General features: G+C 35.4%; 3 protein-coding genes across 3 annotated transcripts; all 3 read left to right on the top strand.

The window, feature by feature from the left end:
* The first annotated feature begins 4,568 nt into the window (after positions 1–4,568).
* On the top strand, positions 4,569–9,901 carry LOC122148670 (extracellular calcium-sensing receptor-like). Its single transcript, XM_042775870.1, has 6 exons — positions 4,569–5,181; positions 5,490–5,778; positions 5,894–6,631; positions 6,729–6,956; positions 7,904–8,027; positions 8,189–9,901. Exons 1-6 carry the CDS (start codon positions 4,973–4,975, stop codon positions 9,091–9,093), a joined length of 2,493 nt encoding a protein of 830 aa, XP_042631804.1. The 5' UTR covers positions 4,569–4,972; the 3' UTR covers positions 9,094–9,901.
* Positions 9,902–11,902: 2,001 nt separating this feature from the next.
* On the top strand, positions 11,903–13,741 carry LOC122148632 (extracellular calcium-sensing receptor-like). The gene is made up of 4 exons (XM_042775803.1): positions 11,903–12,001; positions 12,112–12,894; positions 13,055–13,282; positions 13,564–13,741. Exons 1-4 carry the CDS (start codon positions 11,903–11,905, stop codon positions 13,711–13,713), a joined length of 1,260 nt encoding a protein of 419 aa, XP_042631737.1. The 3' UTR covers positions 13,714–13,741.
* Positions 13,742–13,892: 151 nt separating this feature from the next.
* Positions 13,893–15,076, top strand: LOC122148633 (extracellular calcium-sensing receptor-like). Its single transcript, XM_042775804.1, has one exon. The coding sequence runs from the start codon at positions 13,893–13,895 to the stop codon at positions 14,775–14,777; it is 885 nt and encodes a 294-aa protein (XP_042631738.1). The 3' UTR covers positions 14,778–15,076.
* The last annotated feature ends 604 nt before the right edge of the window (positions 15,077–15,680 follow it).

Genomic DNA, 15,680 nt, shown 5'->3' on the forward strand with positions numbered 1-15,680 from the left:
AAACCTTTTTTATACTAGATTCAACTTGAATTTCAATACTATTAAACAGACTTTAAAATCTTAAGAAATTTATAAGTTGAAACGGTAAAATGTCACAGTGCATGTTAAAGTAGTCTAAATTAACTTGTATCTTGTATAGTATCTGAAGACTGAACTAACAATATAATATAATTTGATTTTTTTTTAAAAATAAACAATTCCTGTATAAAATGTGACAGCAACCTTTATATCAAACATTTTGAAATTGTCCACAGCTGAGCAACGCGAGAGGCGGATCTGAAGTTATATTTGTTTTGTTCACAAAGTGAATGTAATGCACAAAGTCATTTTTAGATGCAATGGAAAAATAAATCTGGATAAAAACATACACGAAAACATGCTAAAAAATAAATTAAGTTTGTGAGAGTTGCATTTTATTACATTCAGAAATAATAACGGCAGGCCTAATAAGCTAATAACAGGATATTTTTAGTTTCCTTCACTTTACAACAAATCCTTTAAATTTAACAAATTTATCAGAACAGAACAATAATTACAAATATATAATTCTAATGGATAAATATAATTGCAGTATATAATAATATAGGCTTATAAACAACAACAAAAATAATAATAATTAAAAATGATTTAAAGCGATATAAGGTAAGGTTGGGCTTATCTCTCTCATTCGGGACAAATCCAAACATGTTGCCCATTTGAAGCTAAACTCTTATTCATGAGGTAAAGTAGGCTTTGGATTTCACACGTGTTTCAATATCGACAGAAAAAAAATCATAATGAGCAAAAATATGCCAAAGTGGACCGCTGCTCGCGCCGTATGGCCCAGTGAACGACTGTTTCCAGATGTGCTCGTGAGGCACCAGCGCGATCAAAGTCACAATTCACAATTTTTGGTCACACAGTAAAGGCATAATTCAAAAATGCAAAGTGTTAGCAGTCGGAAAAATCAAGAATAATAACAGAGTTAATAAGAATTATTTGTAAATGCTGGACTGTTCTCATTTCGCTCTGCAAATGGAACCTGAAGATTTTTATTAATTTATTTATTTTTTTAACCAAGAATGAACAGAAATGAAAACATTTAGCTTTTAATCCATATATATATATATATATATATATATATATATATATATATATATATATATATATATATATATATATATATATATGCCTAGGCCTATATATGTAATGACTAAGCATAAGAGCCTTTGTGTAAAGTTCTTTCTTTAAATTTTGATGAGTAGACTGTATCCTAAGACTATCCTATTTTTTAATGGCTTTTAAGGATGTTATAATATATATTATAATGTTACTGTTGTTTTACGTCTTCCTTTCATTTTACAATTAGCCTACATATAGTTCGCAATCCTTCCCTTTGTGCCACCTGGCGGTAGTTTCACGAATGATTTTAACACGCGACTGATTTGCAGTTAACACCGCGGCCCTGCGGCGGCGGTACGCGCGGCGGTATTACCCATTTTGGTTGTCTACCTACTGTAAGTGCACTCCACCTGTGCTAATTAGGCTAAGTATCTGAAGCGCTCCTCCCGAACCTTGTTAATAAAACATCATATCTTGAAAGGGAGAGCTGGTAGTCTTAATAGGTTGCATTTCAGTCACTTTTTCATATTCATTCTGTAGTCTGACAACAGAAACAGAAAAATATATCAATGAAAACAGTTTTATTGAGAACTTAGCTGCATCAAAATACAGTGTGTGGGCATAGAGAGGCAAATAAATGTAAAAATAAATAATAAATATACATTTTGCATTTTCAGAAGAAGTGAGCTGCCCCGTCCTGCAAATAATGTAAACAGGCTTGTGTAAATAAATTGCTCATTGCGAAGAAAGAGAAGTAATGGGAACCTGGTATTTCGTTGTTCTTTTTTGTCATGTGTCTAATAGACATGAACAAGTTCTTTAAAAAACATCTATGACATTTCAAACATGTCTAGTCTTCATGCTCTATGTTGACTATGGTCTCACTAATAATAAACATACATTTGGATAAAGCATCCTTATTTGTCCATGCCCTTGTTGATTAGAGTATTAAAAACCTGAAAAGTAATCAAGCAACTGTACAGCATTAAATAGGAAAACTTATAATTCATAAATCAAAACAAACATATCAAACAATAATATAAAAAGTAAATACACAACAACATATAAATCAATGACATCATCATACAGCTCAGTTCAGTTTAAATAGTATCTGTGCAATCAAGTCAACGATATGGCTGGAAAAGAAGTATTCCCAACTAAGCAAGCCAGAAGCAACAGCGGCTAGGAACCAAAAAACTCCATCGGTGACAGAATGGGAAAAAAAAAACCTTGTGAGAAACCAGGATCAGTCAGGGGGCCAGTTCTCCTCTGGCCAGCTCAACCAGCAGTTCAATTCCAGGCTGCAGCAAAGTCACATTATGCAGAGGACTCAACTGGTTCCTGTAGTCTTGTCCCAGTGGCCGTCTGAGACAAGGTCTTTAGAGGGAATCTGGGGCTCATCTAGTTATCTTGGTCTCCGCTGACTTTCGGGGCTGTAGAGGTCCTCTCTAGGTGCTAATCCAACATCTGGGCTGGATATGTACTGGATCCAGGTGACTGCAGTGACCAGTTAATCACGATTAAATATTTTAATCAATTGACAGCCTTAATTTAAACCTTAAAATCTTGAGGTTGAAAAAAATATTGACATTATACTACAAAATGCAAACACATATTTTGCTGTTGCTGTATAGATCATGGCCTTCAGATCATGTTTATAATGGTGCCGGTAGTGGCAATTTTGGGGCACTTCTTTGAGACAAGGTCTTTAGAGGGAATCTGGGGCTCATCTAGTTATCTTGGTCTCCACTGACTTTCGGGGCTGTAGAGGTCCTCTCTAGGTGCTAATCCAACATCTGGGCTGGATATGTACTGGATCCAGGTGACTGCAGTGACCAGTTAATCATGATTAAATATTTTAATCAATTGACAGCCTTAATTTAAACCTTAAAATCTTGAGGTTGAAAAAAATATTGACATTATACTACAAAATGCAAACACATATTTTGCTATTGCTGTATAGATCATGGCCTTCAGATCATGTTTATAATGGTGCCGGTAGTGGCAATTTTGGGCACTTCTAAAGCACCAAGTTTAAACAATAATCAGATACATATAAACCCCTGAAGAACATGACATCCAGCATCTAATAGGAAAGGGGAATTACGATCTGTAACAGAGTGTGTTAAAAATGTAAAAGATTGGATGACCAATAATTTTCTCCTATTAAATTCAGATAAGACAGAGATATTACTTATTGGACCAAAAAACATTACACAGAATCTTGTAGATTATAATTTGCAATTAGACAGATGTACTTCCTCTACTGTCAAAAATCTGGGTGTTATATTAGACAGTAACTTGTCTTTTGAAAATCATATTTCCCATGTTACAAAAACAGCATTCTTCCATCTTAGAAACATTGCCAAGCAACGAAACATGTTACCTGTTTCTGATGCAGAAAAGCTATAGTTCATGCAATCATGACCTCTAGACTGGACTATTGTAATGCACTGCTAGCTGGTTGTCCTGCATCTTTAATAAACAAGCAACAGATAGTCCAAAATGCAGCGGCTAAAGTCCTTACCAGGTCAAGAAAATATGATCATATTACCCCAATTTTACAGTCTCTGCACTGGTTACCTATTAAGTTTCGCCTCAGTTACAAAATATTATTAGGCCCTTAATGGTTTAGCTCCTGCGTACCTAACTAGTCTTCTACCACGCTACAATCCATCACACTCCCTAAGGTCACAAAACGCTGGATTTTTGATAGTACCTAGGATAGCAAAGTCCACTAAAGGAGGTAGAGCTTTTTCGCATTTGGCTCCCAAACTGTGGAATAGCCTTCCTGATAATGTTTGGGGTTCAGACACACTTTCTCTGTTTAAATCTAGATTATAAACACACCTCTTTGGCCAAGCATTCAAATAATGCATCTCATAATTTTGGACTGCAGTTATATCTGATCAAATGCCCATTATTATTAATTTTACTTGGCTGGAACAGCAGCTACGCTAATTATGTCTCTATTTGTTTCTCTGTTTTGCCACGCGATTTACATCCCAAGCTCCAGTCTGGATCCAGAACACCTGAGAAGAGATGATGCCAACCCCTCAGAGGACCTCAGATGATGCTAACCCAGAGACAACATACAGAACTACCATATTTTGCTATAAGTTTGATTGCAAAAATGCTGTTAATAGTTTTAATTTGTCTGTTTGTTTACGTCTTTTATTGATTTTTCCGAACAATTCTGCCGTATGCACATAAACTGACAGTCACCACTGACAAGCAACTACTAAATATTGTAGAAACTTAATTTTATTTGCTTTGCAATGATTTGTATCGTTTAAAGTGCTATACAAATATAAACTTGAATTGAATTGAAAAAATATATATATATATATATATATATATATATATATATATATATATATATATATATATATATATATATATATATATATATATTTTTTTTTTTTTTTTTTTTTCATTGTTTTAACTTTTTTAGGGCTTTGATTTACTTACAGTATAGAAGCATTAACTATAATGCAAGTTCCATTCGGTAAGTAAATTGTTTACTGATGCCAAAATAAACAAGCAACTACGCAAGCAAACATAACAATACAGAACAAAGAATATGCAAGAATGACTGGAGAGGTTCTTTTAAGATTAAATAGATACTACATCATCTGAATCAAAGTGTACAACATAAACTGAGAATTCCAGTATAAACACAATTTATTACCTTCTTATAATTTCAGGAAATCTAGCTTGGCTCTATTTGCTAAACCCGCCTCATGTCCTGCCCTATGAGGTAACTGACTACATTCACAATCATTCATCCATATTAATTATGTCTATAAAGTGCAAAAGACTTTATCAGGTCACTTGCATTTGGCAGGTGCAATAGAAGTGAGTCTTTGGGATGCTTATCTTTCTTTATACACTTCTGACTTTCTATCATATGAATACAAAGGCAGAAAACACTGCATGCCAAATGATGGGAGACCCTGAGTATCCATTGCTTTCCAAGGATGGAGACATAATCATTGGAGCACTTTTTGTTATCCACACTGAAATATCATTACCTTCATTTGAGTTTACACGTAAGCCTCAGCATATATCATGTTCCAGGTTTGTTTCTTTATTTTTCTAATAACTTTTGAGCATTTTACATTTAATTTTCTTTTTTTTTTCTTTTTATAAATTGATTTATCAGGTGCCTTTATCCAAATAATGTATTTATGCATACTGACTTTTTTTTTCTTAATGAAAATGCGTTGCAGCTAATCCTTAAAATTAACTTTGTAATAGCAAAACAACCATAACATCTGGAGCCATGCTCATTTAAAAAAAGTTTTTTATGTTTTTTTTTATTGCTTTTTATTTATTTTTTTATTTATCTAGTTGCTTTTTATCCTGATGTTTTAATGTCTCCACAGTGTGAATATAAAAGATTTTCGGCTGGCTCAAACCATGATCTTTGCCATTGAGGAGATTAACAAAAGTAAAAGTTTGCTCCCAAATGTTTCTGTTGGCTATAAAATTTATGATACCTGTGGTTCAAGACTGTCTTCTATGAGTGCAACCATGGCATTGATGAATGGTCATGATATTGCAGCAGGGGACAGATGCAATGGAAAATCTCCTATACATGCTATCATAGGAGAAACAGAGTCTTCCAACACAGTGATTTTGTCCAGAACTACAGAACCTTTTAGAATTCCAGTGGTGCGTTGCAAGTACAGCAAAAGTTTGATAATACTGAAACAATACTGAGATACTGATGTTTCTGTGCTTATTATTATTATTATTATTATTATTGTTTTTATTTTCCTTTTTATAGATAAGTCCCTCAGCCACATGTGACTGTCTTAGTAATAGGAAAGATTATCCATATTTCTTCAGGACTATTGCTAGTGATTACCACCAGAGCAGAGCACTTGCATACATAATCAAGCACTTTGGCTGGTCTTGGGTGGGAGCTGTTAACAGTGACAATGACTATGGAAATAATGGAATGGCCATATTTCTGAAAACAGCCATAGAAGAGGGGATTTGTGTGGAGTACTCTGTGAAATTCCTGAGGACAGAGCATGAAAAAATTAGAAATGTTGTGGACATCATAAAACAAGGCACCACTAAAGTAATTGTTGCATTTCTTACTGGTTTTGAGATGAAAAGTCTAATTGAGCAGCTAAGTATTCAGAACATTACAGGTCTCCAAATGATTGGAGTAGAGGCTTGGATAACTTCAAAAAGTTTGATGACTACAAACAGTTTTCATGTGCTGGGAGGGTCACTGGGCTTTGCAGTGAGAAAAATTAAAATTGAAGGATTTGCAGATTATGTTATGAAAGCATTCTGGGACACAGCTTTTCCATGCTCTTTTAATACTGAATTAAATTGCAGTCGATATCAGGATCTATTTGTGCTGAAAAACTATAATGAAGATGTTCCAGAACAAAGATTTCCAAGCTATGTCTACAAAGCAGTTTATGCTGTGGCTCATTCACTACACAGTCTACTCAAGTGCAAAGAACAAGATGGTTGTGAGGAATGCCTGACAATGCAACCACAGCAGGTAAAAAAATAAAATAAAAATGAGAGTCCCTAGTGTTGCCCTTTAATGTGTTAAAAAATGCTTTAGTGATAATATATCAAAATGTTTAATTCATTAGGTGGTTGAGGCTCTGACAAAGGTAAATTTCACTGTAAAGATGGGAGATCGTGTGTGGTTTGACAGCACTGGTGGTGCAGTGGCCCAGTATGAAATTGTGAACTGGCAGCAGGACTCTGATGGATCATTCCAGTTTAAATCAGTGGGATACTATGATGCCTCACTGCCCCCTGATCAGCGCTTTGTGATTATCACTAAAAACATAATCTGGGCCAGAGGACAACTTGAGGTAAACGGCAATAATCTGTTTGTGCAGCAGGGTTTGTTTAAACTGTGGGAATGTAATAAATCCTAAATCATTGCTCTGATCTTTACAAAGTAAATAATGAATACAACATGTGGATAAATATGTATAGAAGAAGAAGAAGCAGAAGAAGAAGAAGAAACATCCACAAAGCTCTGTTCCTTTTGAAAGTACATGACATAAAAAGTCAAAGGTTTACTTGAATGATATTAGCTATTGGTCATGGTGGTCGCCATGATTTTGCCAAGTAAGACATGTTCCTCGATCAACATCTATTGATGATCCTGCATCAACATTACTGTCCAAAAATATAGACTTAACCCAATTCCTACCCCTAAACCTAAACTTACCCATAATTTATTCCTAAAATCAGTGGGAAATGATAGCTGATTAACAAGAGTGTAGAAGCACCTAACCCTGATTGCAAGCCAAAAACAGATATTTCCTTAAAATTTATCCCTCAATTCTGATTGGTTGATTGGAATGTTGTTCCAGGATCAACAAGGATGTTGATCCAGGAACATGTTGTACTTGGTGAAATCACGCTTACCAGCTATTGTGCCATTCATTTTACAAGTTAACTTTGTGAACCCCCCCCCCCCCCCCCCAAAAAAAAAAAAAAAAGTCAAAAATGATTCTGGTGGAAAGGAAGTAACAATGTCCAAACCAGGTTACATTTTCAGAATTGAAAAATCTAATCAGATTTGATTAAGCGAATAAAAAAATGCAGAGAGTGTTACTAGTATTTTGATAAACAGACTTAGCATTGATGATGATTTTCTAAAACAGACCTTTCAAACTATTGTTTTGTCCTCGAGATGTATTTATAATACACTTAACATTTGTACCATTTTATGCTTCAAAGAAGAACTAGTCTCTTCTGAATAAGACTGGCACTTAATTTAATATGCATAATGTAATTTTCCATGTAGAAGCCAAGGTCTGTGTGCAGTGAGAGCTGTCCTCCAGGCACTAGAAAGGCTACACATAAAGGAAGGCCTGTCTGCTGTTATGACTGTGTTCCATGTGCAGAAGGAGAAATCAGCACTGAGACAGGTAATCTTCAGCCCATCTCACATTTTCAAAGAAAACTAATTAGTGGCTTATTTTGTATTCTTCTTCTTTTGTTCAGAATAAAGTTTCTTATCAAAGGAGCTCAAAAATAAAATAATTTCCTTTTTTATTTGTAACTACAGTAAACACAACTTCCTTTCCAGATTCAATTAACTGCAAGCAGTGTCCAGGGGAATACTGGTCTAATGCTGAGAAAAATAAATGTATATTAAAGGCTATAGAGTTTCTGTCATTCACAGAAGTTATGGGTATAGTGTTAGTTTTTTTCTCACTTTTTGGAGCAGGATTATCCGTACTGGTGGCCATCCTGTTTTACAGCAAGAAGGACACCCCCATAGTAAAAGCCAACAACTCAGAGCTGAGTTTCCTGTTGCTTTTCTCATTGACTCTGTGTTTCCTCTGTTCACTTACGTTTATTGGTCGGCCCACTGAGTGGTCCTGCATGTTGCGTCACACAGCATTTGGGATCACTTTTGTCCTCTGTATCTCCTGTGTTCTGGGGAAAACAATAGTGGTGATAATGGCCTTCAAGGCTACACTTCCAGGAAGTAATGTCATGAAATGGTTTGGGCCTGCACAACAACGACTCAGTGTTCTTGCCTTTACACTTATACAAGTTCTTATTTGTGTGCTTTGGTTAACAATATCGCCTCCATTTCCCTACAAAAATATGAAATATTATCATGAAAAGATCATTCTTGAATGTCATCTGGGTTCTACTATAGGTTTCTCTGCTGTTCTGGGTTATATTGGCCTACTGTCTGTCTTGTGCTTCATTTTGGCTTTTCTGGCTCGCACACTGCCTGATAAGTTCAATGAAGCCAAATTCATCACATTCAGTATACTCATATTTTGTGCTGTATGGATCACATTTATTCCAGCTTATGTCAGTTCTCCTGGAAAATTTATTGTAGCTGTGGAGATATTTGCCATTTTAGCCTCAAGCTTTGGTTTGCTATTTTGCATATTTGCACCTAAATGTTACATCATCCTGCTCAAGCCTGAACAAAATACAAAGCAACGTATGATGGGAAAAACAATAAAATAAAAAAGCTATATTCTTGCTAAATGTAATTTTTTAGTACTGTCAGTGACAGATGAAAAAACACCTGTGATGATTGCCATTTTTGCGCAGCTTCATCAGAAGAGCAAGGAAGGCCAAATCTAATTTTATTTTTGTGCAACTGCTAGTCTACAACATTATGCAAATGGAATGCAGACTACATATGATGCTTTCACTATGTTCAATACAACCTCTGCTGTCAAAATAATGGGACATTTTTAACCTTGCCTATAGTTCAACAAACAACTTTGCAGGGAAATTATATGGTGTTACTATATGTTAAAAAAAGTAATAACATTTATAGTTAGAGCTACACCAAAAACAGCTACCAGGGAACACTCAAACTTGCATTATCCTGTCACAAATATATGTATGTATTCACTAGTATATATTTCTGAAGTTTAATAATATGTGTATTTGAAAGAAACTTCTTTTTTATTTTGAGGACATTAATTTTTTTTTTTTTTTTTACTATTCCCATTAGCTTATAATCATTTATAGCAACTAATGCTTCACAAGTGTTTTAGAACGTCATGACAATTAAGCACTCAAATAAAGACTTTAGTGGCCTGCTATTCTTTTGTCTGTATTTATTCACTTACTTTTTGTCCTTTGTTTGAAATCATTGGGTAGGGGTCAAAAACTGGAGTGACAAAAATAAGAAACAAAGTATGAGGACTGGTGACGTGTTGCAACCTGCAAAACAGGCTGACGCAAAGACTCCGGTGACTTGTACTTGCCCGGAAGCTAGGCTGAGAGGAGTCTCGACAAAAAACAAAAACTAAAAAAACAACATTAACTGAGGTACAGCTGGAAGCTACACCCTAGTGGTGTCAAAACATGTTTATTTGATTTTCAACAACAATGAACAAACAACTGATGTAAACTACTGTTAAATTAGGTATATCTATTTATTTATTTAACTTACAGTCTCTGAAAAGTATGGCATGTTTTAAGTGAGTTTAATTAGTAAAAAAAAATCCATTTTATAACAAAGACTAGAAATATAAATGTGCAAAAAGTATGTAAATGAGATTATATGTCTTTAGCAGTTTGTAAGTAATTGTATAAACTTAATTCAGATATGGATAATTTGATTTGGTTAATATGACATCAAACTGTTTCCTGCAGTATGACATGCAACATTTGACCTCATATATTATAATTTCCTTTTTTTATATATCAGTGTTATTTGTGTACATGATTACTGAGTGTCACTATGTAGGTCACAGTCTTATGCTCAGGCCATGATAGCTCTGACAGTATTGTGCTCCTTTGAAGTGAGTGAAGTGTGAGTGAAGTGACATACAGCCAAGTATGGTGACCCATACTCAGAATTTGTGCTCTGCATTTTTAACCCATCCAAAGTGCACACACACAGCAGTGAACATACACACCATGAATACACACCCGGAGCAGTGGGCAGCCATTTATACTGTGGCGCCCAGGGAGCAGTTGGGGGTTCGGTGCCTTGCTCAAGGGCACCTCAGTCGTGGTATTGCCGGCCTGAGACTCGAAACCCACAACCTTAGGGTTAGGAGTCAAACTCTCTTACCATTAGGCCACGACTTCCCCCAAATCACCATGAATCACCATCACCCAGGAAAGCATCAGCAAATTCAGACAAAAATAATGTGCATTCTTGGGCAAAAATCAGTGCTGCTAGCAAAATAAAATAGTCCAGAGAGGACAGAAAATATTTTTGGTGAATATCCACTAACAAACATGTTAGAGGAAATTTGAATGTCCCTCTTTTCTGCTCTGTTTTTTATTTATACAACGGTCTCAACACTACAGGGCCTTGGTTATAATTCACTGAACACAAAATAAATACAGATAGAGCAGTTAGGGTAGTACAACATAGTAGGAGAAATGGTTTTGGTGCAAAAATAACCTACAGACAAGCGACTGAGCATACAAGAAAAAAGACCAAACAAAGAATATGTATTAAGGACTGAATTGGGTAGGCTTTTTAAAGGCTTTATTAGATACAAAGTAATGAATATGAAATTTTTTGTATAATTTTCAAGTGTTTACATTTTTTGCTACCTTCTGATAGTTTGATAACATTAGACTCTTTCAAATCAGCTTGACTCTATTCCACTCCAGCTCTACCTGACTCATGTCCTGCCCTATGAGGTCACTGGCAGCGTCTACAAGAAATTATCCATATTAATTATGCCTATAAAAGAGAAAATTCTGTATCAGGTCATTTCAATCTGGCAGTCGCAGTTGAGCTCAATCACTGGGATGCTTATCTTTCTTTACACACTCCTGCTTTTCCATCACCTTAATGTGAGGGCGGAATTTTTCTTTTGCAGAATAATGGGTGACCCTAAGTATCCACTGTTTTCCAAGGATGGAGACATAACTATTGGAGCAATTTTGGCAATACACAGTAAATTAGCATTATCTTCATTTGAGTTTACACAAAAACCTCAGCTTCTATCATGCTCCAGGTTTGTTACATTGTCTGCCCTAATTTATTCTAGTTTTCAATGTATTTAATGCTGACATCTGAAAAGCTATGTTGTTTTTGGTATGACCAACATGTGATAAAAAGTCAGAGGAAAACAAATACCTTAAAGTTTATATCGGTTTATTTGTTTAGTTGAAATTTAGCTTTCTTATGTAATGTTTTTACAGTGTGAATCTTCAAGATTTTCGAATGGTTCAGATGATGATCTTTGCCATAGACGAAATTAACAAAAATGAAATTTTGCTCCCAAATATTTCTATTGGCTACAGAATTTATGATAGCTGTGGTTCAAGAATGGCTTCTATGAGTGCAACTATGGCACTGATGAATGGACCAGAGTTTGCAGCAGGGGAGACATGCAAGGGAGGGTCCTCTATACATGCTATCATAGGGGAACCTCAATCTTCTGCTACAGTAATTCTGTCCAGAACAACAGGATCTTTTAAAATTCCAGTGGTAAGGAGAGATAACAGTAAATATTTGACACTATCTCCATGCACATTCCTGTATAACTATTACAAAAGCTTTTTTGTTTTTCTTTTTTTCCCCAGATAAGTCACTCAGCCACATGTGAATGTCTCAGTAATAGAAAATATTACCCTTCTGTCTTCAGGACTATTGCTAGTGATTATCACCAGAGCAGAGCACTTGCATACATAGTCAAATACTTTGGCTGGTCGTGGGTGGGAGCTGTGAACAGTGACAATGACTATGGAAACTATGGAATGGCCATATTTCTGAATATAACCAAGGAAGAGGGCATTTGTGTGGAGTACTCTGTGAAATTCCAGAGAACAGAGACTGAAAAACTAAAAATCGTAGTAAACACAATAAAAAATGGCACTGCAAAAGTGATTGTGGCATTTCTTACCAGTTTTGAGATGAACAATCTACTTGATCAGCTAAGTATTCAAAACGTTACAGGCCTCCAGGTGATTGGTGTGGAGGCATGGATAACAGCAAGCAGTATGATCACACCAAACAGTTTTCGTGTACTGGGAGGGTCACTGGGGTTTGCAGTGAAAAAAATCAATATCCAAGGTTTTGCAGATTATGTTCTAAAAGCATTCTGGGAAACAGCTTTTCCTTGCTCACAGATTGAGAAGAATTCTTCTCAAACTGAATTAAGTAGCAGCAGATATCAGGATCTGCTTGTGCTGAAAAACTACAATGAAGATGTGCCTGAACAAAGATATGCAAGCAATGTGTACAAAGCAGTTTATGCTGTGGCTCATTCACTACACAGTCTATTCAAGTGCAAAGAAAATGAAGGGTGCAAGAACAACTTTACAATACAACCACAACAGGTATCTATCTATCTATCTATCTATCTATCTATCTATCTATCTTGTGAAGTGATTGCTAGAAGGATATAGAGAGAGCATGCGCCTAACCTGTTTATGTTGTAGCTGATTATCATTGTGTTAATGCCTTATTCATAATATTCTAAATCTGTATTTTTGCTAGGTGGTTGAAGCTCTGAAAAATGTCAATTTCACTGCAAAGATGGGAGATCGTGTGTGGTTTGACAGCACTGGTGCCACAGTAGCCCAATATGAAGTTGTTAACTGGCAGCAGGACTCAGATGGATCAATCCAGTTTAAGCCGGTGGGATACTATGATGCCTCACTGCCTCCTGACCAGAGCTTTGTACTTAACACTGAAAACATAATCTGGGCTGGAGGAAAGCTTGAGGTAAACGGCAATAACCTGTCTACAAAGTTTGTTTGTAGAACTGTAAATTTAGAGCAATAAAACCAAGAGACTGTCAGGCCTTATCAAGACTTAGAGGGTTTTGACCAATAGGACAATATGCTACCATACTGAGCAGTTTAAATAATACTGCTAAATTTTAATAACAGCACTTCAAATTGTTTTGCTTCCAAAATTATACAAAATACAGCATTTCTATAGCTTACATTATTTCATGATTCAGATAGTCTGTATGTGTATATTAGTATAATGTTTCTATGCAGAAGCCAAGGTCTGTGTGCAGTGAGAGTTGTCCTCCAGGCACTAGGAAGGCTGCACAGAAAGGAAGACCTGTCTGCTGTTATGACTGTATTCCATGTGCAGAAGGAGAAATTAGTAATGAGACAGGTAATCTTCAGCCCTTATCCGTTTAAAAGAAAACTAGTTAGTTGCATCTTTTGTTTTGTATTTGTATCTTATGTTACTTTTCAGGTTTTTTTTTTCTTTTTTTCTATCAAACAAGTTTTAATAATAATAACAATAATAATAATAATTTCCCTTTTGTCTTCTAACTGTAGTGAAAACAACTTCCTTTCCAGATTCAAATAACTGCATGCAGTGTCCAGAGGAATACTGGTCTAATGCTGAGAAAAATAAATGTATGTTAAAGGCTGTAGAGTTTCTGTCTTTCACAGAAGTTATGGGTATTGTGCTGGTTTTTTTCTCACTGTTTGGAGTAGGATTAACTGCGATGGTGGCCATCCTATTTTACAACAAGAAGGACACCCCCATAGTTAAAGCCAACAACTCAGAGCTGAGCTTCCTGCTTCTCTTCTCATTGACTCTGTGTTTTCTCTGTTCACTTACTTTCATTGGTCGTCCCACTGAGTGGTCCTGTATGTTGCGTCACACAGCATTTGGGATCACTTTTGTCCTCTGTATCTCCTGTGTTCTTGGGAAAACAATAGTGGTGTTAATGGCCTTCAAGGCTACACTACCAGGAAGTAATGTCATGAAATGTTTTGGACCTCTTCAACAGCGACTCAGTGTTGTTTCCTTTACACTAATACAGGTTCTTATCTGTGTGTTTTGGCTTACAATATCCCCTCCATTTCCCTATAAAAATTTGAAATACTATAATGAAAAGATCATTCTTGAGTGCAGTCTAGGTTCTACTATAGGTTTCTCTGCTGTACTGGGTTATATTGGCCTACTGGCTGTCTTGTGCTTCATTTTAGCTTTTCTGGCTCGCACACTGCCTGATAACTTCAATGAAGCCAAATTCATCACATTCAGTATGCTCATATTTTGTGCTGTATGGATCACATTTATTCCAGCTTATATCAGTTCTCCTGGAAAATTTACTGTAGCTGTGGAGATTTTTGCCATTTTAGCCTCAAGCTTTGGGTTATTACTTTGTATATTTGCACCAAAATTTTATATCATCTTGCTTAAGCCTGAACAAAATACAAAGCAACATGTGATGGGGAAGATTTAATCCATGTCCTATTAAGAAATAAACTACATTAACAATAATAAAAATTATACAACTAGACAGAGTGGATAATCTGACAGTGACATCACGGTTGTTGTTTTTTTAATTTATTTTTTTATGGCTCTTGTGAAGGGCTGAAATAAAGAACTTAGTGGCCTGCTACACTTTTGGCTGTCCCTGTATTTGTTTCCTTACTTTTTTGTCCTTTGTTTGCAATCAGGTTGTGGGGGACATACTAAAGTGACAGAAAGAAAAAAGCCTGAAGACTGTAACAGGTTGCAACCTGAAAAACAAGCTGACGCAAAGGCTCCAGTGACTTGTAATTGCCCAGAAGCTAGGTTAAAAGGAGCCTCCACAAACATAAAATAGAAATAATAAACACTTTAATTAAAGCACAGCGTAATTATTTAATTGTTTATTTTTGGATCATGTGTGTTTAACTGTTTTCAACAACAAAATCACACCTGATGCAGCTTACTGTTAAATTAGGTGTAATTATTTAATTGTTTATTTTTGGTCTGCAAAAAGTATGGTAGAAGTTGGTCTGTGTAAAGTAAATACTTTAAAAAAGGTGAAAAAGTTCATTATAGCAAGCCAGACAAGTAGCAGTAGCAGTAACATACAAAATCAGTAGTTAATATCACGTGTCCTGCAGTATGATATAAATTTCATATAATTTATAATTATACAATTATACAATATATAATTTATACAAAATAAAATAAAAATAACTGCAAAGCGTGGACATGAAATTTTGATTTGAGTTCAACCTTTATTAATCCTACCTGTTTATTACCTTATAATCCATTACAATGTACAAAACATTTGTTCTGGAAAAGGGATGAATGCAACAAAAATTTAGCATTACCTTCAATACTAATATTAGTCCATGGGCCCAGGCCACAA

Source organism: Cyprinus carpio, chromosome A18 (assembly GCF_018340385.1).
Source record: "Cyprinus carpio isolate SPL01 chromosome A18, ASM1834038v1, whole genome shotgun sequence".
Classification (NCBI taxonomy): domain Eukaryota; kingdom Metazoa; phylum Chordata; class Actinopteri; order Cypriniformes; family Cyprinidae; genus Cyprinus; species Cyprinus carpio.

Coding starts and splice junctions, on each gene's coding strand:
- LOC122148632 (XM_042775803.1), top strand. CDS start 11,903: ATGGCACTGATGAATGGACCAGAGTTTGCAGCAGGGGAGACATGCAAG. Junction 12,002..12,111: donor AACCTCAATCTTCTGCTACA/GTAATTCTGTCC, acceptor CTATTACAAAAG/CTTTTTTGTTTTTCTTTTTT. Junction 13,283..13,563: donor GGGCTGGAGGAAAGCTTGAG/GTAAACGGCAAT, acceptor GTTTCTATGCAG/AAGCCAAGGTCTGTGTGCAG.
- LOC122148670 (XM_042775870.1), top strand. CDS start 4,973: ATGCTTATCTTTCTTTATACACTTCTGACTTTCTATCATATGAATACA. Junction 5,182..5,489: donor CAGCATATATCATGTTCCAG/GTTTGTTTCTTT, acceptor ATGTCTCCACAG/TGTGAATATAAAAGATTTTC. Junction 6,632..6,728: donor TGACAATGCAACCACAGCAG/GTAAAAAAATAA, acceptor TTAATTCATTAG/GTGGTTGAGGCTCTGACAAA.
- LOC122148633 (XM_042775804.1), top strand. CDS start 13,893: ATGCAGTGTCCAGAGGAATACTGGTCTAATGCTGAGAAAAATAAATGT.